This window comes from Halichoeres trimaculatus, unplaced genomic scaffold, assembly GCF_033239565.1.
Source record: "Halichoeres trimaculatus isolate MK-OKI-2021-1 unplaced genomic scaffold, fHalTri1.1 fHalTri1_scaffold_23, whole genome shotgun sequence".
Classification (NCBI taxonomy): Eukaryota; Metazoa; Chordata; class Actinopteri; order Labriformes; family Labridae; genus Halichoeres; species Halichoeres trimaculatus.
Genome location: NW_027437201.1, coordinates 18399283 through 18426289, shown reverse-complemented (window position 1 = coordinate 18426289; position 27007 = coordinate 18399283). Strand labels below are relative to the sequence as shown.

The 27007-nt window shown below is 40.3% G+C and overlaps 1 protein-coding gene across 2 annotated transcripts in view; it reads right to left on the bottom strand.

Annotated features, from left to right (window-relative positions):
- Nucleotides 1-1199: 1199 nt before the first annotated feature.
- The window catches only part of LOC141785361 (uncharacterized), an 84227-nt gene continuing 58419 nt past the window's right edge, over nucleotides 1200-27007 (bottom strand). For both annotated transcript variants that reach the window (XM_074663656.1, XM_074663657.1), the window contains exons 11-17: nucleotides 21908-21951; nucleotides 13006-13199; nucleotides 10822-10892; nucleotides 9601-9758; nucleotides 7430-7574; nucleotides 5300-5443; nucleotides 1200-5209 (exon numbers count right to left, since the gene is read on the bottom strand). In XM_074663656.1, the coding sequence (XP_074519757.1) occupies nucleotides 4934-5209; nucleotides 5300-5443; nucleotides 7430-7574; nucleotides 9601-9758; nucleotides 10822-10892; nucleotides 13006-13199; nucleotides 21908-21951 (1032 nt within the window). In that variant the 3' untranslated portion in view covers nucleotides 1200-4933. The remainder of the gene's footprint in view (nucleotides 5210-5299; nucleotides 5444-7429; nucleotides 7575-9600; nucleotides 9759-10821; nucleotides 10893-13005; nucleotides 13200-21907; nucleotides 21952-27007) is intronic.

The window sequence follows — 27007 nt, the reverse complement described above, 5'->3', positions numbered from 1 at the left end:
TTAATAATTTTTTATTTTTATATTTTTTTTAGTGTGGCCCTAATTCTCTTGTAGAGATTAAGGTCATACTTCTGACTTTAATCTTAGGATTCTGAATTCTAAGTACACCAGACATAAATGATATTCCATAACTTTCCCTATATTTCTTATTTAACTTTTTTTTTAGTTTAAAACAGCAAAATTGTTCAAATGCATTAAGTGCTGAAATGGAAAATACAACTGTTCTCCTTTCAGAAATAAATTCATATGTTCATTTACACTAGAGACGCATTTTAGAATTTTCATAGGATCATGTTCCACCACCTCTGAGAGTGAAATATTCCTCATTCTTACCCGGTGTAGGATTTCAGCCCCTCAACAGTTGAGAGTCTTGTTTGTTGTTTTCAGTGATTTATGATAAGATGTTTCACATGAGCAACAAGTCAGGACTGCAGACCGGTTTGTCACCACTTTGCTTACAGCATGGCGCCATATTCAGTTTGACATCATCTTTCTGAATTAAACGAGTCCTTCCTTGATAAAGATATTGCCTATAAGCAGCATATGTTGCTCTCAAACTTTACATATAATGTGTCAGCTGCCCATACTGAAGACATTTATGCATCCCCCATATCATTGCTAATGCTAGATTTGTACTGCAGCTGCTGACGAATCAGATGGTCGACCTCCTCTGTAACCCTGAGGGCATGGTGTCCATGATTTCCAAGAAGAGTGTCAGATTCTGATTCATCAAACCAAATTTGCCTCAATCCATCAGCAACAGCTGCAACATCTCTAGATAATAAGAGCTGTTTTCTCTTTTAATTCTACAGTGTGATCCCAGATTTGTGGATGCTGTGTTAACAAATTATGATTTTTGGAAGTGAGTCAGTAACCGGTGCAGAGTCATGTTTAGTGCAGTGCAGTCCGAGACTTGAAGATCACAGCTGTCCAAGGCTGGTTTTGGGCCTTGTACCTTTTGCACAGGAATTTCTTCAGGTCATGTTGACAAGTAATTGCTTCTCCACCAGGTGTTTCTGTTCAGTTCATCCCACTCATTACAGTGAAGAAAAACTTGCCATAAAATTTATTGGATTACAAGTATTAAATGTTAAATTTGAGCAGATAAACCTTTAAGAATTTGGTTTATTTCTCTAATTTATTGTCAGCTTGAATGTGTGAATGTGATAAATAAAAGATGTGGAGACACAGGAAACCTTCAAAAACACTTTTATTTTCATCTTCTGCCTCCCAAGATGAGAAGCTCACAAACAACATTTCCTTGGTGAGTTTTAAACAAGGCAGTGACACATGTAGCTCACTGTGCAAGTAGCATAAAATGAACATTGCCTCACTGAACCTGCACCAGTCTAAAAAACACTGAGACTGATCAGATCGGACCTCTAACGTGTAAAAAGGTTTGTTTGAGCTGGCTCGATTCTCTAGAACAACAACAGCATACGACAGCGTTAAATATAACCATTTCCTTCATTCACATTGAGAGAAATAAAACAAAAACAACAAAAATGACCATGAGCTCAAGGACAGGAAAAAAATGTTGACCTACTTTATATATTAACCCTTCATTTAATACTGGAACCATAATATAAATGAACGCAGGCCGTAATATCTCATGCTTTATTTACATTCAGAAATGAGGTGGACAGAACAGTTTGTCCAGGCGGCTGCAGACATGCACTGCGGCGTCAACAGAGGTAAATTCTGCAGCCGTGAACGCACACAGAACCACAGGGTGACTTTCACATGAGCATCGCAGAGCCGTCACCAGGGGAACCAGACATTTTCATGCTAACCGGTGCTGTGGAGATCCTGCAGCTGCTCTTTGATGTGAGGGAGGAAAGACAACACATGGAGGGGAGGAGGGAAGGGGAGGAGGGGAGGACCTTGGAGACTTTGTCAAGGTGGAGCTGCCTCCCTGTATATACGACATCCATCCATACCGTACAGAGAGTATAGAGTCTGGGCCCAAAATATCCATCTCGCACTGGCAGGTAAGGTTATTGCAATGTTTGGAGGTGATTTGAAAAACAGAGATGCAATGTTTTTATTTGTAAAATGTCAAAAAGAAGAGAAAAATGTTCTGTCACAGTTATAGTGATGAGAAGAAACAGCAAATCTTTGAATTAAGGAGGCAAAATCAGCAAAAATGTAACTGATAATTTGAAAAAATCCTCATATTGGTAAAAATGAGCTATTATTTCTATAATCTATTAATGGTTGCAGCAAAAGTTGCAGGAGGATTTTGTTTTGTATGATACTTTAGATATCATAAAAGGTAATTTTTCCATAATAATTAATCTGCAAGTCATTTCAGTAATACATTTGTCTGTAAGAAAACAAAACCTTGAAAACTTGAATAAGGTGAAATGAAAATAAAACTTTAGCAATTTTAACTGATGCATCGTGTAAAACAAGGTTTATTTGACACCATGAGGTAAACAAACACTCTGAAGAGTGCTTTTTTGTTTGATATTGAGATTTATGTCATGTTAAGTCAAAATTTAGGAAGTTTTTCCTGGATGAAAGTCTGAAACTGTCCCCTCAAAAGACCACGAATAATGCTTCACATGAGCCCACGAGCTCCTTTAAACAGCAGAACCCAACATCAGTAATAAATACAGAGCTATAATGAACAGTCACATGATCAGCTATGGCCACAACATCCACATAAACTTTCTTATAACTGGAGCTGAAGGAAAGACAGGAAGGAGGATGCACATGAGAAGGGAAAAGCTGCAGGAGGTGATGACTTTCATGAAAAAAATGATCATTTGTAGCAAAATATCAGAAAGAAGTGGAAAAAAATGGCAGTATAAACATTTTGAATAGCTTTATGTGTCTGATTAACAGTCCCAAACCCACAGATCCTCTTTTTAATATCACATAAGACAAGAAGTGGAGAGAAAAACTTGGATCGTTTGGCTTTTGAAAAAGTCATAAAAACCAGAAATCCAGAGGCAAACGCAACCAAACGCCAAATTATCCCTCTTAAAATGAACATTCAAAGATGAAGAACAGACGTGAAACAGTCACAGCATGCACACACCAACATTCACAAACAGCAACTCACACACACACACACACACACACACGAGAAACACACTCACGCTTTGACATCCAGAGTTAATAATACAAACAGCTCTTGTCTGGTTTAGCCCTGCAGTTTCCATCCCCGGCCTCAGCTGAGCGGGCGATGCCATGCATATTCACTGCAGGTGCAGCAGGTGTGATTATGGCTGAAAAACTGAACGGCTCCCCCTGCTGGTCAGTGACTAGCGCTGCAGCTGTTCAAGGTGTTAAAGCCTGAGTAGAGGATGGCTATACATCGATAATGCTATGAGGTGTGTATGGCTACCGAATCATGTCCTCAGCTGTGAATGAATCCTGTTTACATTCTGTTTCTTCTTGGTGCTCCACAGTTTCAACCCTGACCTCTTTAAAACCATGCTAGTTCACAGCGAACCATGCTCCGCCTGTGGAAAATGTTCCCCTTTTTACAGCTTTGTTACTTCTAATGCATCTTTTCATCACTTACTCATCTCTAATTGGTTCAAAGGCGTCACTATAACCCACATTAAGCTGCTCTATAACCACCATGTAAGAAAAGAAGACATGTGCAGCGCGTTTGGGACTCATACCTAATGCTTCTTCACAACAGTGTATCGATTATATTGTAAATATACTTTGTTGTCATATTTCCTACAATATAATGGTGCATTATATATATACAACAGATCCTGGATGCTTACAAAGAGTATGGGTAACATAGTTCCTTTTACAATATTTATCATACACTTGACATACACAGGTGGAATAAGGTTCAACATCAACAAACGGCTGGAAAATACTGTAAAAATACTGAAAAAACGAGAACATTCAGGGTCTGCCTGGTGAGTGGCTCTAAATGAGAGAATATAGGTACAGACATGTTGGGTTATGGCACCGGCATGAAGAGAAATGACCCCACAGAGAACAACTTTGTCCTCGAAGCAGAAAAAGGCCTAAAAGAAGCTGTGCTGGATGCAGGCATGCGGATCACTGAGGAAACAAACTCTCAGCCAAGAAAGAGAAAGAGAACAGAAGCACAACCACGGGACAGAAGCAGAAAGGTCGCCTGTTCAAGTAGAGCAACAAAAAAAAAAAGGATCTCTGATGAGATGCAGTTACATCGCTGCACATCAGGAGCAGCTTCCACTGATGATCCCACCTCGAACCGGCCATCAGTGTTAGAGAGGAGAGGAGAGACGAGCTGCACCATCTCATCCTGCAGCCACACCCTGCATCATCATACGTGGTGCTCAGTCTTCATACCACCTCCAGTGAAACAGGAGCAAAAGCTGTAACGTCCTGCTCCTGTGTGGAATGTGAACACACCACGAGGATGTGGTAAAAAAAGGAGCTGGAATGTAATGGCTCCATAAGACCTGGTGATGCTTGAACACTTCAAACGAACCATCAGCTGTCTAAAATTTGATGTTTAAAATATTTGGTCCCAGAACTGAGTGAAAAAGTCAAGAATAAGGTGGGAGAATGTTTCAGGTTGGAGAGGTGCCTTTAAAGGATGAAAGAAGAGAAACGTAAAGGATGCGAGATGTTCGTTCCCGTCAGGTGTTCAGATTTCGAGCACTATCTTTCTCTTCGTCTCGCTGCAGATCAGTCTGCAGACACCTCGTCTCTGCACGTCTGTGACCTCCCACCTCTTGCACCAACATCCTGGCTGCTGTTGCCCAGCCCTCCTCTGGTAGACGAGAAGATTGGGGTGCCGGGTGGGGCGTTGTGGTATGGGGGAGGGCGTGGGGGTTGACCCTCACTCCTGCTCCCCCTTTCAAGCAGAGCTCCAAACCCTCCTGGATCTCAAATAAAAACCTGTGCAGGGAGACAGCCCGCCGCTGGCAGTGCAACGCTGTGCCGCTCCCGGCGCCCCCGCCCCGCCTCACTTCTTGACGGCCTGTCTGTAGCTGTGTCTCTGTCCCTCCTGCCGGGGTTTGTTGCTGCTGCAGCCGCTGGCTTTGCTGCTGGTGCCTCCGTCTCTGGTGCTGCTGGCCTGGCTGATCTGGCTGGCCTGGCTGCTGTCCTGCAGCGTGGGGCTGGAGTGAGCTCTCTGCAGCCCGTTGTCCTCCAGTAGCTGGGACTCAAACACAGACAGGTCCTCCTCCCCGCTCCTGATTTTAGCTCTGAGCAGCATAACGTAGGTGCCGTACCGTGTTTTCTGAGAAACAGGATTAAGAAACACATCAGCGAGGCTGCAACAATGACTCCATGCTTCACTGCTTTTTCCATTTCTCCTCTTTCCACTCACCTCAAACTCCAGGTACTCATCTCGCTGGCGGTACTCTTCCAGCTCGCGACCTTTGACCTTGCGATCTGGCGGGTAGGAGCGCAGCTCAGCAAGCTCGGTGGAGAGAGCTCTGAATCGAGCTTCATGTGACCTCACCTGCTCCTCCTGCGAAGAAGAGAAACAACAATGAGCATTATGAGGAAGAAAAAGACAAACATCTGTTTCTTTTCATTCAATTATTTCAAGAAACCCTGAAAAAACACATTTATCTCTTCCAAGTGACAGTTTTTTAAACATTTTTCCAAGCAATTCAGGTGAAAATTTTTCTCTTTTAACATTGTGAAGACATTTTTCTAGACTTTTTTTTTTCTTTAATTTCATTTTTCAGTTGGACAGCAATTTTTATACCGAGTAATGTGATATACAAGAGTTGTGTTCTTATCCTTTGCAGTTTTCAGTTTCGATACATTTTGGACTATTAACAGCCCGGGGAAGACAATAAGTGTACACTAGAGTGAGAAAAACAAACAAAACAAAAGACAAAAACAAACAATTGGCAGAGATAAGACAGTATCACAGGGGCTAATGAGTGACGTCATCCACAAAATCTTTCTGTCTGGTTTTACATAGTTAATTTTTTTTAAAATCTTAAACAGTAAGTAATTCTTTCCATGATATAAATATTTACTATATCAATCCATTCCTTCACTGTGGGAGGTTCAGGAAGCAACCAGGGCCTTGTTATGACTTTTTACAAGCACAACTTAAAATGCCAAACAGCTACTTATAAGTAGGCCTAGCCTAAAAAGGGCTGTGAGGAGTTTGAAAGTGATCTTGAAAAAGTCTCCGCTCTAAATGTATGCCCGATCATAATACACACTTTAAAATGAGATTATCAGCACCAATATTGCTGGTTACAGGTTATTTTAAAGTGCTACTTCTTAGCAGATTGGGTCGACCATAACCCAAACAATTTCTGTGATTAATTTTGTAGTGATGGTGGATACTGGAGCCTAACTGTCAGACAGAAAAAGGACAGAGGCTAATTAGCCTTTAGCTCAGGCTTTATCACTCTAAAACAGAGAGGCTAAACTGTTTGTGATAATGTCCATTCCAACCCACAGTCAGCAGTTATTCTGCAGTGGTCTGTTCAAACTTGAGAGTCTATCAATAAAATGAAGAGTGAGGTTACGTTAGCTCTGATTGGTAGATGACTGGCAGGACATTACAGACATGTCTAGCACTGGGCTAGATATAAACTGCAACTAAACTACTTACAAACTGACAGTGTTTACTTGTTGTCACGTTAGCCTACAGATACATCGGAGCACCGGGTTACATATAGCTGACTGCTAAAACTTCTGCTTGATGTCACGTTTCAAACTGTAGCTCTATGTAACCTTACCAATAAGTCCCTTACCTCTGCGCCTTGTATCTAGTAAAAAGTTGCTTGAAAAAAGAAAATTTGTTTCAATCTGATCTCCATTTAATTCCAAAACAAACACACAACTCGCGAAAAGTAATCTACGACACTGTGCAGAGACTCTGGGCCACAAGGTGGCGAGGGAGAGCAATTTAAACAGATCTTCTCCATAGCATCTTTGAGATCAACACTGCCCAAGAACAATGTAGTCAACTGCAGAGTTTCTAGACTTTTTGAAATATACTCAAATACCTCCCTACGGCTGTTCCACATGGAGCAAATCAATATTTATATCAGGACGGGAAAAAGGCCTGGTTACTGGAAATAAATCCTTTGTGCTCAGATGGCCGTATGTTCAAAGCTCTGGCTGCAGACCATCAGACCACTGAGTGACTTAATTTAATTTGTTTCTTGAGGCTGTACAATAACAAACAGATTTAATGTGTTTTCCCTTTAATTTCACTACAAATCAACATGACGAATGAAGCACCTTCAATCACGGCCACGAGCAGCCAGCAGTAATATATCACATTTGTGTTAAGTGGAGTGTTTATTCATGAAAATTTAATTATAATTAGTCTCATTGTGCTATGAAAAATGACGTGTCGGACTCTTCAGTAAGGCGCTGCAGTGAGCGGGTCATTACTCCTGTTCTGGATCATTAGTATCAGCCTGCTCTGATGAGTTTCACAGGATCCTGGACTCTACCCAGATGCACGTGGAGATACCTCAGACTGTTTGGACATCGTTCCCGGCAGCAGCGGCCGGCTGAACTTCTTCTGGGAGCCGATGGCTGCTGGGAAAGGAGGAGATGAAAACATGGCAGCCACCGTGTTGATCCGAGTGATCCAGGACTGCATCTGCTCAGCGTTCCTGTGATGCATCATTCACACCCACGCAAGCATCGGCACAAACACACAAGAGACATCACAATCAGATCTTAAACACACACGGAGTACAGTAGATCCTCTCTGTAGTGCAGCTCACATCAGAAACTGAAAACACCAAAGGAGTCATTATCAGAAAAAGCAGCCCTGCTGTTGACAGAGAAATATTTTGGAGCCAATTAAAGCTTGAGAGAGAAAGGGGCTGTTTTACACCAACAGACCTATTAGAGGCCCAGGAGAAATATCAGATTGAATCAGACTGCTTGGCTCAAATCTCTAAGGAGCAGCAGAGAGAGGAGGAGAGGTAGAGGGACACAGATGAGAGAGACAGAGAGGGGTTCAGTATCTGGGACAAATGCAAGCAGCAACTGGAGCACAGAGCCAGTCCTCATGGGGACTGAAACATGTGGCCACTCATGTGCCACTTCCTGGGTCCTGATAACACACACATGCACACCTCCACCTCATCCACAACGATAAACACCCCGCTCAACCCGCCCTGTTTGAGTGCATGCAGCTTTGGTTTGTGTGTGTTGCACAGTGTGTGGGCTCATCTGCACAGCTGGAGCTGCTCGTTAGCTGCTGAAGTTTGGTGCTCAGGTGCCCCGTAGCTCCGTTGACTGTGTCTGTAACTCTTCCACTGCTCTGGTTTCAGGAGCTCTACCTAAATGCAGAGAAGTCTAGCACAAGTAGTGCACTGAAACTGCAGTTCCTAAACTGGCCACTTGAGGCTGGTTCTAAAGCAAGCAAATCTCCACTGAACCTCATGATCAGAGAGTGGTACAAGGAATGTTTCTGATCCCTGTAGCTTTTTTTTGTTTTTGTAAATGATAGTGGACAGTGTGGCTCTGCCATTTACCACTTTAGGGTTTTGAAGCCAAAATTGTCCCGTCGCAGGCGCCACCATTCGCAGCCAGTCTATGAGAGACTATGAGAGACTTTCTTTCTTGAGTCTAATCTTTTCTTGGCTGTCCCTTCCAACATATTTTACAATCCCCGAAAAAAAATACACAAGAACGGCAGCTGTCAATCATTGTTAAACGTGACGCAAAGGCTCGGTTTTTAACCTCAAATAACTACTAAAAACAGAACTTTCCGGAAAAAAGAGGGCTTGAATACAAGGCAGCCAAACAATATCTTCAAATCACCACAACAATCGGATGTGAGAAACATTTCTAGGTGCAAGTTTGACCACAGCTCATCTAGAATGACTGGGAAGATGGATTTTTTGATCTATACTGCAGCCAGCCACCAGGGGGAGCAGTTTTTGTGGAGACCTCACTTAGAGCTGAGCAAGATGACGTCCATTTTTTTTTACAAGTCTGTGGTTTCCACCAAGTGCTCTGGTTCTGATCAGTACAGTTTGGTCTGGATCAGATCTGTAGAGCCTGATCCTTTTTGCATTTCCACAGCCAACCGTGCCTTTCTTGGCTTAGGTGGTGTAAACAAAGCGCACACTGTTTCGTGACGCCATTTTCCAAACAAAGAGAAAGTTATCTTTATGAAGTCGACTTGAAGATTGAAACAATATTCCTAAATCAATCAACGGACTGCAGTGTTTCTATCTCCACCTTCTGGGGTCGTATGTCTGTCACCCCAACAGAAGAGTATCAAAAAGTGGACCACTACGGGTTGATAATTTAGGACCCTGTTCTGGTTTCTGTCAAGGAAATCATCACAAATTGCGTGCCGTACTTAGATGAACAAAACTGAACTGCTTGGTGGACGTGGGGCTAAAGCATGTTGGTGATGTGAGCTGTAACTTCAAAGCATTTTCATGAGCGTCCAAATCAAAACTAACTTCAGATGAACTGTGCAGAAATCCTCACACTGCCTCCAAATTATCAGGGTGTGCTTTTACTGCTGCTTTGCTGCATTTACACACAGAAACTTGTAATTCTTGTGCACACAGACTTGGTTATTTTTTTCTGCCGATTCCACTCCTTTGTGGACAAACTACCCAAACAAAGGTCAATCTGCAGACACACTAGAAGTTTGAATAACTGACTCACGGCGCCTGGAAAAGGTAAACCCTCCAGTCGGCAGTCCTCAGGTAGAAAACGTTGGGTCTCTTGCTGTAGTCTGACGCCTTCATGGCCAGAGAGTGGTGGATAGACACGGCGTTCTTCAAGTCCTCCTCAGAGAGCTGTTTGTCCGGCCTGTATTCACCCTGGAGTCAGAAATAATTACGAGTTAGACGTGAATACTCAGATCAAAACCCAGAGATCATCACGCTTATTAAAGCTGATGAGCTGAAAGCCGCTGGTCTGAGAGTGAAATATGATCGAGATGCACTCCACGTTTCTCCCACGTGGAGTCTCATTTCTACTACTGCAGGATTTGCCCTCTGCTGGTGCAATAAATATCAATCTACAATGCAATACATCTAATCTAATCTCCAATATGCATTATTTACAGCACAACATACATGATTTATTGTACAATGATCAATAACTACTGTGCAATATACACGATCTGTCGTCTAATATCAATATCTAACTCAATTTTCTGACTGTACTTTCTGAATATACATTTATATTATATACCCTGTTTTATATATTATTTACTGTGCAATACATTCCATGCTAGAAGAGCCAGGACTTTGAAATGGCCTATCTGCAGTCACACCAAACATCAGGTGCACTAAATTACAGTAAGGAGCTCCAAACGGTTTAGTCTCCTTTGATTGAAATAAGTCGAAATAAGTCAGGAGAAGATTTTCTATTGTTTCCAAAAAGTGAAAATCTCAGCAGCATCAACAGTAACATCCGCCTGTTGGATGTTGTTGTTGTTGTTTTTTTGCAGAGCAAAGCATCGGCCTGTTCAGCTGGCAGAGCTCTCCTTACACCACAGCCAGACCTCTACACGGTGCCAGGACACGACTGTGAGGCCCGGACATCATGTCAGAGCACTTCTTAGATGAGTAAACAGGAAACGGGCTCGATAAAGAGCCTCCCTCTGAGAGCGTGTTGGAGAAAAGTAAATGCTCGAGGAGATTGTGTGTTTGTGGAAAACATGATACAACAAAACGTTTTTGTTCTCCACCACAGGGGGTGAAGATTCACCTTCTGTTAAAACGTGTTGGCAGAATGAATGTCAAACAGGATTCATATGGAGATGCAGTCACCTGTTATTTTAAAGGTTGAATAATGAATATCAAGCTTTTCACACAGTCTGACAAAAAAAATCTGCATGTATAATAAAAATATTCTGCAGGAATGTGAGCGACTCACTTTTTGCAGATAGAGAATGAGTCCTTTCAGGATGGCGTAAAAAGTCTTCCAGCCTCGCTTCCCTCGTGGTGCTGAAAGAGAGGGTAAGCGTTAAAGCTGTTCATGTGGAAACAGTGGGAAAACTGAATGAAACAGTCACATTTTTACAAACATAAGGATAAAATACACAAATTTAAAAAAACAAAGACTCATAGGATGAGCCAAAATCACAACAGCTACTCAAGTGTTCAACTTCAAACTGTTCAGATGCCAAGAATATTACAACAAAAGACTGTTGCTGTAGCTTTTTGGTGCCATACTCAAATATGTGCACAACTATAGACATGTCAATGTCAAAATCTGAGGCTGATTGTATTTCTTTTGTCACTTTGCTTGCAAGGCTGCTAATATTACTGAGATGGAAGGGTGCAAGCCCTCCCACATTTACACACTGGATTTCTGATTTTCTTTATTTCTTGAAATTAGAAAAACTAAAGCAGTCACTTAGAAGCTTCTCAAAGATTTTTTAATAAGATTTGGAGCCCCTTTCTGAATTATATTAAAGAAAAGATTCAGCTGTCAGTGTGAATTAATCTTTTACATTCACATCTATCAATCCACCATACTTTATATCTCATGTTCTATTATGCATCGGAAGACCCTGCTTGTAGTTATTATCTTAACAGTGATGATTATCATTGTTTTTAATATTGTTATTGTTTTCATTTTGTTTGGTTTGCGCATGTTTTTTTCCTATGTTGTTGAAGCTTATTTGAGGTATATCTAAGTTTTGGTTTTTCTTTTGTTTTGCCTTTTGTTATTATTATTACTATAATAACAACAATAATAATAAATAATAAATTAATAATAATAATAATAACAAATAATAATCATTATTTTTTAATTATTATTATTATTTTTATTATTATTAATAATAATTTATTATAATTATTATTATTGTTACTAATATTATTATTAATGATAATAATAATAACCCCTTTTTTATTTATTTTGCCATATAGAGCCTTTTTTTTAATCTGTTAACCTGTGATTGAAAAACTTCAAATAAACAAAGTTATGAAAAAAAAACTATAGATGTTATGACAGCTCCCCAAAAGTGAAGCCAAAACATTTGGAGCTCTCCCTACTGACTGGCTACAGTTTAGACTGAATGTGCCACCTCTCTCGTGTCAAAAAATGTATCTTGTACCCATCATATAAACTATTTTGAGCTCAGTTTCTGCCATTTATTGTTGATGTACATGACTGACAGCTCTGTGGACAAATAGTTGGAAGCTAAAGGGGCGGGACATCAAACCCCGCCTCCACCAGCCTACCTCCAGACTCTAAAACTAGAAGACCAGAGTAAAGGTCTTTCCATGACATTATTGTCCAGTAAGAGAAGCCAGAGTCTCTTTGTGCATCTTTAAACATGTCCTCTTTCAGTGTCTCTTTTATACCTATAGAATAATCCACCAGCTGATTTATGCATTGTCTTCTCTTGTGAGTCACTTTCACACCTAAACAGAAGTGTAGATGTTTGGGCTGATCACTGATGACTGTAAATTGGTGTGAAATTGGTTATGACACAGTCTCAGGGCGGGCGGTCTCTGGTTGGTCTGTTTCACTCAGGCTGCAGTCGATGATGAGTGAACGGAGGACAAATTAAAACTCATTTCATGGAGCTGAAGCTTGCAGATTTCACCTATTGTCGTTCCTTGAATTGGCCGTAAACTGTAATTTAGTGAGAGTGATGAAACAGAGCAGTGGTATTGCTCAGTTTGGTTTCATCATTCTGCATGTCAAATCTCCTCTTGGCTCTACCTTCCAACATAATTTACCAATCCCCGAAAAATCTACACAGGAACAGCAGCCATCAATTATCATTAAACACAATTTAAAGCCCTGCTTTTAACCCTTAACAGCTAAGAAGAAAGAGAAAGGGACTTGAACACAAAGCAGTCCAATAACATCTTCATATCACCACAGCATACAGATGTGCCAAAAACTTATACCAGGTGTATTTACTTTTTAAAGTTTGACCACAGCTCATCTGGAATGACTGGGGAGACAGAGTTTTTGACCAATACTGCAGCCAGCCACCAGGGGGAGCAGTTTTTCGTGGAGTCAAGCAAGAAGATGTCAATTTTTTCTACTATTTGCTTTAAACATGAGGTTGCTTTTACACTTGTTAGGGACTCGTACTTCTCTTGCCGTCTGAGTCGGCGTGGACTTTGCGGACCAGGAACCCGTTCTTGTATAACAGCGCTCCGGAGGGCTCCATTTCCTCCGACAGGGGCTTCCCACTGCTGCCCACCCGCTTCATGGATTTGGAGGCGTTGGAGTCGCACAGGCTGTCCCCGAGCTCCGAGAACGACTTCCTCAGCTCTTCCTCGTCGCTGTGGAGACAAAATAAAAAAACAGATCCCAAAGCGATCAACACTTATGTGTCACGTCTCATTAGCAACGCCAATAAACACGTCATTCATCCTGTCCGTTCGCCTCTCACAAGAACAGCACAGGACACGAGGTCCGCTGATTTCACACTCAAACTTTCATTTCATACAGAACACATGAGTAATGTTGCGTCTCTGCAGAGCTTTTGTTACACAAGAAATCCAGAGCGCCGAGCATCATGGGGGAAAACCTGAGTGAATGGAGCTGCCTTCAAAGCTCTAATTGTGTGTTTTTCCTCTCTGCATCTCCCTCCTGAGGACCAGTCCTCTCTCCTTGATCAAAACGTAGCACAGCCAAGGAGTGACACCATCCTTCTCTTTCAGCTTTGAGGTGAGAAACAGGGGCATCTTTACCCCAGGGGGGAGGACAACTTCCCTCTCAGAAATGCGGACGCATCACTGCTGCTCTTCCTCCTCTTGATGCTCACAAGGAGCCTCGGAGGTGAGACTCTTCCTCTACAACACAAACTTACAGACTGAAAAGAAGATGAGAGAAGGCCTCTATTTGAGCTTTTTTACTAAACCAGGGAGGACAGTTTGTGCATGTCTTAATGTACATCTATAAAAAGCTCCTGTGAGGAGTTTTTAGCTCCTGAAACAGACACAAAACAGGGATGTGATTCGCTCTTTCTGCACAGTCTGGGTGGGATTTATTTCACATCATCTGTGAAATAAAAATACAGTAGAGTGGCCTTGAAAGGTTGAATGCAACTACAGACACCTCAGGTTAGCAGACGTTCAAAGAAATATAATACAACTTTCAATAAAAGCCTGCCCTGATTTAAAGCAGGGTCTTTTTAAGAGCTGTGCTTGTGTAGAAATAAAAAAGTCTTTCTTGGATGTTTGTTTACTCACTTGCAGTAACTCTGACCCTGTATTTGTACAACAGTTATCAATATGACAAAACATGCATCAATCAGCAGCAGTCTGCAGCTCTGACAGAATATAAAATAATCTAATCCAGCAGACTTCTTTAATCTTTATTAAAGTGAAGTTGTTGCTGTTGGATGTGAAGTTTCTGGTGACCATCGCTCATTAGCGTCTCCTCGAGGAGCCATCTTTGAAAACGAGGAGTCTGACGAGCTGCTCTGCACTGAGCTCCTTTGAACGCAGCTTCATGTCTTAATAACTGATCATTCTCACTGTGAGTGTGTGTTTTCATCAAATACTGTGCAGAAATTTAACATTTTTCTGAAGATGAAAGAGTTTTGTTGCATTTTTCATTCAAGTTCTGCCTCTGAAAGTTTAATTCAACCCACTTTCCTTTCAACGCTCTTATTTTTGAGCTTGTTTCTCATTTGTTTTGTTATGGTTTTTGTTTCTGGTCATGTTATAATTTATTTAATTTATTTTATTTTATTTTATTTTTATCATTATCATATTTATAACAATTTTTGTCATTATTTTACTAATTTAACTTTATTTTCATCATTATTATATTTGTAACAATTTTATTATTATTACTATTTTATTAATTTAATTTCTTTTATTATTTGCAATTTCGTTGCACTTGTTGCAATGACAAATAAAGTTTCACTCTATTATTATTATTATTATTATTATTATTATCATTATTATTATTATTTATCATTTATCATTTAATAGCTCCTCTTTATTTCATTGGCATTGATTTCTCTTTTAAATAAATTAAATTTCTTGTCATAAAAAAGCAGTTTCTTCACTTTTTTCTGTAGAATATATTCATTTTATACTGTATTTTACTATTTTAAAGCACCTAGAGATTCGTTTTTAAAACATTTATAAACTTTTTTCAATAATCAAGTATGAACACTCATCATATGTTGCCGTCTTTTGATGGTCTTGTTTGATTTTGCAAACTCTAAAAAGGAATCACTATCACTGAAAGAATCAAACAGGAGATTGAAATCAGGAGAAAAAGCAGACTGTATGAGACACTTCTTCTCATCATTAAAGTATTTTTATTCTGATTGAAATCCTACGCCTGGATATTCAACGTTAAAGAAGGAAGTGTTTGTTTCGTATTTGAATGACACAGTTTTAACGATACAAATTGCTAAAGCAGTGTTAATCCCATTCTCCCGATAATCCCTCATAATTTGCTGTATTCAGTTCTCTTAGTGTTTTAAAGGGATTTGTCACATTAGGAGATGATCGAAGCTTCAGGCGAAAACACGGAGAGTCTCTGCAGCTGCCTGGTGAGCGAACACGGCAATCCCACTTGTTACCTCACCAGGCGGCACCCATGCAAAAGTTCAGCCTGAAAATAGAATGATGGCTGGATGCCGAACCCCCCCGAGACCACGCTATGAGTAACCAACAGAACATAACAGCAGTTAACCCCGTGCAGGAGAGAGGGAGAGACAGAGAGGGGGGGAAGAGGGAGCCAATGAGCACGCAGCCTGTTGCCTGGTAACTGAATCTCGCTCTACGCAGAGACAAAGTGGAGAGAAGCTGGAGGGAGGATGAGAGAGAAAGAGGGAGAGACGAGGGGGACAGAGATGATCCTTTTCAGATGGTCGGGGAAAAACAACAGAAAAATGAAAAAGGAAGGAGAGAAAGAGGAGAGAGAACAATGATACAGAGAAAAGAGAGAAAGAAATAAAACAGGAAAAAGGCAAAATTAAAAAATAAAATCACTGAGGAGAAAATAATTATTAAACAAAAAGGAAAAGAAAAAAAACAAAGAAAAAGGAAAGAAAAAAAACAAACAAAGGAATAAAAGAAAAAAGACAAAACAAGAAAAGAATTCACAAATGAAGTCATTTCAGAAAGTTGTAAGAAAAGAGAAAGAAAGACAGAAAGAAAGAAAGAAAGAAAAAAGAAAGAAAGAAAGACAAAACAACGAGAAAGAAGAAAGATAGAAAAAAGAGAAAGAAGAAAGAAAGAAATAAGAGAGAAAAAAGAAAGAAAAATAGAAGAAAGAAAGAAAAAAGAAAGAAAGGAGAGAAACAAAGAAAAAAGAAAGAAAAACAGAAAGAAAAAAGAAAGAAAAATAGAAGAAAGAAAGACAAAAGAAGGAAAAAAGAAAGAAAAATAGAAGAAAGAAAGAAAAAAGGAAAAAAGAAAGAAAAATAGAAGAAAGAAAAAAGAAAGGAGAGAAACAAAGAAACAAGAAAGAAAGAAAGAAAGAAAGAAAGAAAGAAAGAAAAAGAAAGAAAGAAAGAAAGAAAGAAAGAAAGAAAGAAAGAAAGAAAGAAAGAAAGAAAGAGGCAATTAAAAAACAGATCAAAGGAGCAAGACAGAGAAATTTAAAAAATGAAAAAGTAACAATAAAATAAAAATAAGAACAAAATAAAAGAAAGGGATGGAAAGAATGATGGACAGGCTGAATAAAACAAAGAAAACAAAAATAAAAAAAATCAAAATGTTAAAAAAGAAAAAGAAAAAAATTACAGAAAGACAGAAGATAAAGTTGAAAAAGGGTTAAAAAATAAATACAGAAATTATTTTTCTTTTAATAAAGCAGCAGAAAGTCATTCAGTGTAAAGCGTTGAATTTAAAATCTTCTTCTTGAATAATCTCTGGACCTTGAAGTGTAAAATATATTTATACAAAGTGGATCTTTAAGGTTGTTCTCAGTGACTGAGACATATTTGGGTCGGTTTTTGAGTCTAAACAGACGGCCGTGGTGTTGGGTTTCATGTGATGCAAGTCAATGTAATTAATGTAGCTTTTATCTTAAACCAAATCCAAAGATTTCACAACCGCCTTTTATAAACACATCTCTATTTTCACATCTACAAGGACTCTTGTGGTTGAAGTATGGTTAAAAGATAGTCTGAAATTTGAAGATGGGTTTTTTTCTCTGCTTTTTTTTAAATGGTTGAGATGCTCTTTGTCATCTGTGCTTGATTACATCCAGGTAGTAGATCATTATCACAATAGCTGTTAACCAGAGTATAACAACAAACACATCAGGACTGGCCATGTTTGATAGCTGTGTTGTCCAAGCTGCTCTTTAGGACGTGTGATGCTGAGCTCTGTTGTTTAACATCACAGCAATGAGCAGCACTCACTCCTCTCCTGCTGCAGGTGGGAGAAGGAGGCAGCAGACCGTAGTAAGACCTGATGATTAGAGCCTCAGAGGGAGGAGGAGACGGGCTGTTAGCAGAATAAAACAAAATAATGGAGCAGATGGGTCTCATTCTGCGCCTCTTGTTGCTCATTCGTTGCTTCTGCAATCATCACATCCTTTAATGAAGTTATTCTCCCGTTGTTCTCCTCCCTGTTTTACCTGATCCTCTCGGCATTGACGACTTGTTGCGTCTCTTTTTCCTGCTCAGCGCTCTCCACCACCACCACCACCTCTCCCTCTGCTCTCCACCCCCGCTCCCGAATGAGGAAGCATGTGTGTTGTGTATACGTCTGTGTTCTGTGTGTGTGTGTGTGCTATTGGAGAACATGTGGGTGCATCCAACTGCACCGTCGAGAGTGGCCATGTGCGTGTATCTCTCTGTGGGGGTGTGAAATAACATCCATCGCTCTGCGTTGTTTTTTTTCTGACTCTGTGTGTGTGTGTGTGTTTCTCATCGAGCAGCAAAGTACACGCTAAACTGTGCGCCCACACACAAACACACACCTGTAATGAGATGTACACAGCAGATATCACAAAACACATTCTGTATTCATCTAATCCCAGCACGCGGTTTGTTTTAGAGTCAGAGAATCACACCTCGATCACAGGGCTGAGTGGAGCTGTTCTTTTTAAAGCTGGGAGTAAATGAGTGGATCAATGATGGGTGGGTCTGCGTGGACAAGAGAGCAGAACTGGACTGAGTCCTAGAGTCCTTGAACTTTTGATTTGCAGCACTACATATAAACCAAACCAAAATACAGCTTGTCTTCAGTCATTTACCAAAACATGAATTGATAAATAAGGAACTTCGATGAAAAACTGTCTTATCTGCTCACAGGGTCAGTGCACTGAAGGATCTGCTTCAAACATCATGTTTGGCTCAGTTGGTGGACTATGGTCCTCTCCAGTGAAGGTCCCGGGAAACTTCCTAGTCATTCCCTTTCTTTCCTGCCCCTCTCTAATGCTGTACTTTCAAAATAAAAGCCAAAATCCCCCATTATGAGCATTAAAGGGAAGGAAAAACTGGGAGATACTTGTCGCAACCTGTTGCTGAATGATGTGTTACAAAAACTTTTTGTTTTACGTATCATAGTTTAGAAGTTAGCTGCACACACATAATCCGGGGTTGGATCGGTATAGCCCTGATCCTGTTTGGTGACGCCTTTTTCCAAACAAAAGAAAGTTATTTTCATGAAGTCGACTGGAGATTTAACCATAGCAGCATTATGTGTCTTTATCACTGCTGTCAACCAATCAAAGGACTGCAGTGTTTCTAGCTCCACCTTCTGGGATCAGATAGGTGAGTCTGGCACCTTAACAGAGGGGTACAACAAAGTGGGAATGTAGGGGTTGGTAACCTTGGGACCTGTACCGGTTTTAGTCATAGGAAACGCCACAAAATGCTTGCCATACCGAGACGCACCTAACTAGGCTGGACTATTGTAAGTCTTTATCCGGCTGTCTTAATAAGTCCATTAGGACTCTTCAGCTGGTTTAGAACGCCACAGCTCTAACCAACACAGTCTCCTCAGGTGTCTGTCTAACATGAGTCTGGTTCTGTCCGAGCTTTCTGCCTGTTAAAGGAAAGTTTTTCCTTGGTATTGTAACTTGCTAAATGCTGCAAAGTCCTGTACTCATGGTGGATAAAGACAAGATAAGACTCCTTATCTTGTCTTGATGTTGGGTTTCTGCTAATAAAATTGTATAAACATTTAAGGGTCTAGACCTGTGAATGTTTTTGTAAAGTTTCTTGAGATAACGTTTGTTATGATTTGGGGCTATACAAATAAAGACTGATTGATTGATTGATTGAACTACTTGGAGCAACAGGGTTTAAGATGCCTCTATTTGTTTTTTAAGCCCTTTGCACACCAGATGTGTATTTTATGCTTAAATATTTCATGTTATTTATTTTTTCTAACCTACTGGTTTTCAATGCAAGCTTTCACACCAGCAATGTTCTTTCACTGAGCAAAATTGCAGTTTTTATTCTTTTTCAGGACAAGGTCGATTTTTCCAAAGTTTCGTTTGCGATGAGTACACATCCTATCAATCAATACACTCATTGTTGACAAGTCACATACCAAAACATTCAACATTGATTGTGTTTGTGTCCCAGCACCTGGTTCTTTATGACAAAAGACACAAAAACTACAAAGACAGCAATTACAAAGACATCATTTGGAGGAGAATAGCTGAAGAAATTTAATTTGACGCTTCCAAATTTTTCGCAATTTTGAGCCGTTTATTTGCATCACTGTTGGTGTGCAAAGGCCTGAACACTAGCTATGGTTACATGAGGAGTTTTTTGTCTTTTCGAATGAATCTTTCTGAATGACTTTTCTGAAAAGAATAGTAAACATGGAAAGGTATATTCCAATCTCTGGTCTACATGCGCCGCTGTAATCAAACAGAATAGTCAATGGGGCATGCGCAGAAAAACGTAAACATCACCTGATTTATCAAAGATGGAGGACGACAGTTTTGAAATTATGTTCAGTTCTTTCAAAGTTTGGATCAAATACAAACTTTCCGCAGCAGCCGCCATTTTTAAAATTGCGGGACATCTCCAGTTGCGTCTTACGTCATATCTGAGCATGTGCTGAAAGAACGCACCCTGACAACTTTCTATTGGGTAAAGGAATATTTCACCCCTGTGAAATCGATTAAATGTCCGTTCGGTTTGGCACTTTTCTTTCAGAATGAGGTGTATACAAAGGTTAAATTCTTTCCATTTGAGCAAATAAACCAAATGCTAGCAGAATATTGGGGTCCATGTATACGTGGCTACTGAATGCAAAGATGAATGATTCCTCTGTGAAGTAAGCTAGAGCTTTATCTTGACTGCATTCAACTTCTGCAGCTGATGTTTAAGACTTAGATGCTCTAAACTGATTTATACGTTCCAGTAAGAACTGTGTGTAGCATTTCTTTTTATCCTATAATGGTTAAAATGTGTTTGGACTCTTTTTATTTACCTTTCTTTCTGCACATGTTTGAGCTTCTACGTGAGCCATTGACCGGTTTCTTTCACTCTTGCTTTTTTTCTTTTCACTGAGTTAGATTTTCAGGTGTTTGTGTCTTTATTTAAAGAGGACAGGATGATGGATGAAGCAGGAAACCAGGAGACACAGGTTGGAATCAAACTGGTCCCTGCTTGAGGATTGCAATCTGTCAGAAGTTGGTTGGTCAGACTGTGCCCATATATTCTTTCTTTCCTCTATAAATCTTGTACTTCTTCTTTATTCCTCTGTGAAACGAGGGCTTAAAATAAAACACCTGCTATCAGTCCAACAGAGGATGCTAACAGTCTGATATCTGCCACGTGAGCATAACCACGCCCAGTTTATCCTCACCTCCAGGAGGTTTTTAGAAACCTGACTGCTGATGTTTTCATGTTGAGTTGGGTCTTTTTTTAAAAACTATCTGACTGCTGAGTGTGATGTTCTCAGGACCTTGTACTACGCGGTCAGAAGCTTGTTGTGTTTTCGTGTCTGCAGCGACTCTGAAGCTTCGGATTAAACACAGAACAGCCGTGTATCTGTCACAGAGCGTGTGATCTCAGTCAATGAGCTGCGAGTGAAGAAATGTCCACTGTGTGATGAAAAATGCATCAACCGAGTGAGCAGGGTGTGAGGCAGAAAGTGACATCGAGCTCTGCTTCTAAACACTCTTTTTTTTTTATTTCCTGCTACAGCGCTGACAGAATTTACTCTAAAATATTAAAAACCAACATGTGCAGATCTCTGCAGACTGCTGTGGGATGGATCTCTTAATCTGTAACTCATTTTGTTTGGAGGTGGGTCCTCGGTCTTTTTGTTTATGTGTCTAAAAATGACATCCTTCTCCCCCCTCTGCAGCGGCTGCGAGTGTTTAAATAGCCACGTATATGTCAGCGGAGATGTTTGAACTGGATCGCCTGCCTCTCTGTGGATCTCCTCCGCGATCTGCTCCTCTGACCACTTTTTATTCGGCTGCTTCGGGAGCTGCTGCAGCTATTTTTGGAGAGGTAGTGGGAGGCTGTGGTCACACCTTTGTTCGGGATGCAGGTAAAGAGACGTTTAAATGGAGTCTCTTTCTTTCTCCCTCATTGTCTCTTTGTCATCATGTAAAACATAAAAAAACACACACACCTCTACAGATTCGCATGTGAGCGTACATTATATCAATCTCTCACTGAATATGTGTGTGTGTGTGTGTGTGTGTGTGTGTTTGTGTGTGTGTGTGAGCGCATGTGTGCAGCAGAGAGAACACAGGGATGGAAAGAGCAATGCGGTAGCTATGGAGTCGTATCCATGGTGCCGTAACTATGGCAACAAAGCTTGGAAAGCGAGTGACTTAATTGGCATCTCTGAGGCGCTCCGGCGCTGCCATCCAGAATAGCAACCCTTGACACACTAATGTTTCCTTCACATGCCAGACAACACGCACGTCATTAATGAGGATGCTAACAAGCTAATCAATAGCCCCTATTGCTTCCTGCCCTTCAGGATGACATGTGTGTGTTACTGTGTGTGTGTGACTGTGACTGTGTGCGTGTTAGAGGACAGAAACTGAGTCGCAGAGGAGGAGAAGGTGATAGAAAATGACTTACAGTGTCCATTGCAGCTTCTGATTCTTGATGGAGTTGTAGAGCGCCTGCACAGGAGGAAAAAAAAAACAGGTTTTCAGAAAAATGACAGCTAGCTCCAGGTGTGTGTGTGTAGATATGATCAGTTATTACAGGAGCAGGTTAATGTTGTCTACTGTCAGCGTCCATGGGGCTTTTCTAAATCTCCGTCAGCCTGAAACTGGAAAAGGAAGAGGAGACGACAGAGGACGATTTTTCCAGCGTCAAAGAACTGAATGACCCAAATATTGAATGACGCTACGTAAGATAGCAACCCATTCAAGACAAATCTGTAGATAAAGACTTTCTGACGACCAATTATTCGTCCAAAAACAAACCGACTTCACTTGTCTATCAATCAGCCTGAGGAGAGCAACATCAGTCACTGCGCCATTATCCAGCGAGCACTCGGCCTGTCGATGGAGAGTCCAGCAGATCGATCATCCTGTAAATAATTTAAGCTTTGACGCGAACACATCGACCTGTTCAGAGCAAAATTAAGTTACAGCTCACAGATATGAATACAACAAAAAGAACAATCGTTTGCCCTTAAAACAGGCTTCAACTCAACTTCTGCCTGCCGGAGAGGTGATGGTGGCCTAAGAGGACAAAAAGATTTATATGATCCTACATTTGACAAAATCTTAACATCAACCCACTGACTTGTCCATTCTGTGCTACTGTAGAAACATCACAGCTTCTATTCTGTGAAATTGCACACTGTACCTTTAAATACTCATAATTAAATCAAGTTAAAGTCGCATGAAGCTTCACTCACTGAAGCTGATAAATTATGTTAGAGATCATTTATTATAAAATCAATTTAGAAAATGTTAATGGAAAAAAATCATCAGAGGTAAATGTCACATTTTTACAAATCAATCAAATTAAAGACCAGATCGATCAAAGCAAAACTCCATGAAGGCGATCTGTGGAGCGGTTTTAGACCCATAGATCATGTTTCACAGTCAAAGGATAATAATGAGTTATGGTGCAGATATTAGTGATAAAAATCACTTACTGCACCTTTAAAATGCTGTATGGATCTTGGGGGAGTTAAGTGTTTCTGAGCATCTGACAAATTTTCAATCAGGGTCATAAATGAGGATATTTCAGTTACATTTATTGTTGTTGCTTTTTTAAATTTAGTGATATTTAACACTGGTTTTAAGTTGTTTGGTTAAAGTTTGCAAATGTCACTTGTGTTATGTTGATGTTTTAGAGTCAATGTGCCAGAGTTTCAATCATACTTTGGGTTTTAATTCACTTTTGAGAATAAAAACAGAATGCATGGAGGAAAGACTTAAAAGTTATTAGACACCTGACAGAGATAACTTCAAAACAAATGGACAATGAGAACATATATCACACCAGTGAAATTAGATAAATAAAATTAAAACATCTCAGATTTTTGGACCAAATGTCTGGAAGAGAAAAGGACATTTTTCACTGCGTTTGGCAACGTCCTAAAATCAAAAGTTTTTGGGAAGAGGTTAAAAGAGAAATCAAGAGGATTGTTCAGGAAACCTGTTGCTATGGATCGAGCACTTTTTAATTTACGATAATAGATATGTGTCTTTTAAGTTCAATTAGATCAATTGCCTTAAAATATGAAGGGACCAAGTGTTAAACATTGGGTTGAATGAATGACTGCAACACTTCCTTTAGAAAGACTGACCTTCATCAGGAAGGGGAAACAGGAAGTGTTTGAAAAAAATTGGGGATATTCAAGAAGATGAAAGACTTTCCTTAAATGTAACTTGGTGACACAGATATTTTAAAAATTAACTGAGAACTTTTAAATGTTTGAACTCATTCTGTTTTTTTTTTGATTTTTTACTTTTTACTTTTTTTACTTTTGTATTCTATTCTGCACCTTACCTTTATTATTTTATTAAATTTATATATGTACTTATTTTTTTAAAATTTTTATTTCGTATCTTATTTTACTTTATTTCACTTATGTTTGCACCTCACACTGTTTTGCACTGACTGAAGGGCTTTTGCAATTTCGTAGTACTTGTTGCAATAACAAATAAAGTTTCATTCTATTCTATACTAAAAGCCGTTGCACACCAAAGGTGACGCGAATAAATGGCACGAAATTGTGAAAAATTTGGAGTCGTTATGTTCAATCTCTTCAGCTACTGTCCTCTAAACAATGTCTTTATAATCGTTTCTTTGTGGTTTTATGTTTTTGTCGTAAAGAACCGGGTGCTGGGACATGAACACAATGAGTGTTGAATGTTCTGGTATGTGACTTGTCAACAGGGAGTGTTTTGATTGGTGGGATGTGTATTTCTCGTAAGCGAAACTTTGGAAAAATTGACTTCAGTCCGAAAAAATAAAAGCTGCAATTTCGCTCAGATGTTGCTGGTGTGAAAGCTTGCGTTTAAAAACAATAGGTTCGAAAAAAAATAACATGAATATTTTGGTTTGTGTTGTCTTTTTTTGTTGTGAAAAATGTGTAAAACTCAAATATTCTGTTTGAAAAACTTTTGATATCGTATTTGATATCTTTTTCATTAAAAGGATGAGTTAAAAGTTGACACAGTCAGGAGGATAAAATAAAAGTAAACTTGTATCTTTGCCCCTTGATGAACCACAGAAACAGGCCTCCACAACCAAAGACCCTTCGACTCTCCATTTTCCCACTCCCCCGTGTGACCCTGAATGTCACAGCCGTTTCACAGCAGCGAGACGCCATCAGCTCGCCGTGTTTGAGACACAGATTGAAGCTGCTGATGGACAGCTGTGACGGCTGAGGTGATGGAGAGGACACTGGGGCGCTCTTCATCACCACCTTGCTCACCTCTGAATTCCTCTCGGACCGCTAACACGTGTCCTCTGAAACCACGAGCATAATTGCTCTGTGTGTGGAGGGGCGAGGAGAAAACCTCCCACTCAGCTAAAATCGATCATTTTCCATTTCACCCCTTTGATTAAAGAACTGCTGCTAATGGTCCTCAGCTGTTTCAGACTTCCAGCCTCATTTTGTTGCTTTGTGACTTTTAGTCAAATGAAATGGCTTTGATAATAGAGTTTGATTTTCAGAGCATAATCAGGTTCATTTCTTGACTTTTCTTTGGAACAGCTCCTAATCAGAAACACTTGCAGAGTCATGAATATTTATGTCCCACCCGGCTCAGAAGCAGATTTACGTTGTGGTTTCTGTACTCTTAACTGTAAAAACCTCTGCCTTCAAACTGAGTCTCAAACTTTAAGTGCTCATACATTTTAATTATTTCAGCCAAGCTCACGGGGACAACAAAATTGCTTCTGTTGCAAAAATATGAGCATCATCAAATATTAACGGTGGATTTGTAAGCTGTAAAAGATGACCTGCAGGAGTTCATCATGTTAGAGCAGAAAAAAAGCTCGCTGTGAAGCAAAATATGGAGCATGGGAAGACTTTAAACTGCTCTGTGTTTCAGCTGCGATTTTGCTTGTTCCAGCAGAACTTCTGGAAAACTACGAGACAGATTTTTATGTAACTTAGTTTGGAGGAGCAGCATGGAGAGAGGAAGGATAGACTTTTAATTTGGAGCAGATTTGACTCTAAAGAAGTCAGACAATGCATTTTCCTTCAAACCTGGTTTGTCTCATTCTTTTTTCTTGCTCATTTATGCCTCAATGTTTGCACAAGATTTCATGAAAAACAGAAAATGCTGGAGTGTTAGCTGTACGGACAAACGCAACTGGCTGTAGCGCTATCGGTCATCAAGGAAGAGGAGAAACATCAACTTTCTGTCAGTGTGAGGGTCTGCTTTAAACTCTTTGAAGAAGCATCACAAGCGCTCATTAAAAGAATATTTTGGCTTCACTTTTGCAGGCAAGCCGTCCATCTCTACATAAAGACAGCACATTATTGTGCATAATGATTCCATATGAAGCGACTGTACTGTACAGATTTGCATATCACAAAAGACCAGATTACTGGCCTTGGTGGAGGACTGCGTGTCCTTGTTTTGTGTGCATCCACGATTAACACATGCTCGACTATAGGAGCTGTGCGTACTCATTAAATCTTCAGCACAATATGTTCCTGATGCTGAAATTTGATCTAAAGAAAACTGAAATGAGAGGAATCGAATTTCCAGATCACTTCAATATCAGACAAAAACTTTAAAATCCGTTCCTGAAAACGTCTCAAACAAATACTTCTTTGATTGACTTTTCAGGTAGTTCATGTACAAATACTTCTTTTCTCACAGATTTTGTGAATCAGCTGCTGTTGGAGAGTAATTGTGCACAAATAAACCACAGAGTACTGTAAGTCCTTTGGGAACACACAGTACCAACAGCAGAGAGTCTGTGAGGATTTAAAGGCAGAAGAATAAAGAGTAAGGAAGTAAGTAAATAGAGACTGACGGTAGAGGAGTGCGGGGTGTAAATCTGAGCAGCAGTCAGACTCATTCAGCCCGAGGTTCATTGAGACAAAGATGGATGTTCGTCACCTTCACCTACTTGCTTCATCAACGTCACCAAGTGGCAGCAGATGAGAGCCATTAGCCTTGAGTGCTGCTTTTACACAATACTGAGGCGAGGTGTGCGGCCAATCAGGGCCTGGCAGACGACCAGATCTCCTCCATCAGAGAGTCTACGCTCCGTATGTAGAGTAAGGAGGGTAAATCAAAGTATAATACATCATAAAGTCTAATGTGGTGTTTTCCCTGACGAGTGTGGAGGATTAAACGAGATTGGCTGCTATAAAAACATTAATGAGCCCACAGCGGGGTGTCTGGTAACGACAATGAGCTGATTCTAATGTCGTGAACTTTTTATGACATGTTTCCCGTCAGATGATTCATGATCTGGTGATAAATGATGTGGAAGAGGAATCAGAAAAAGTTCAGTACCTTCCTCCTCTTACGGGCCTGAGGGTGATTCTGTCCGTCCTGAGCTTTACCCAGCAGGTCTGGGAACACCAAAGGTTTGAGCGAGCGGGAGCGAGGGGTTCTGGGATACCGGAAAGGGTCCATCATCCGGAAGTCCCGTCCATAGCGCACGGTGCAAAGAGAGCGTGAGCGTAGGCGCCCCGCCGAGTGCAGGCTGTTGACACCGATCATGCTTGGAGGCGAGGGT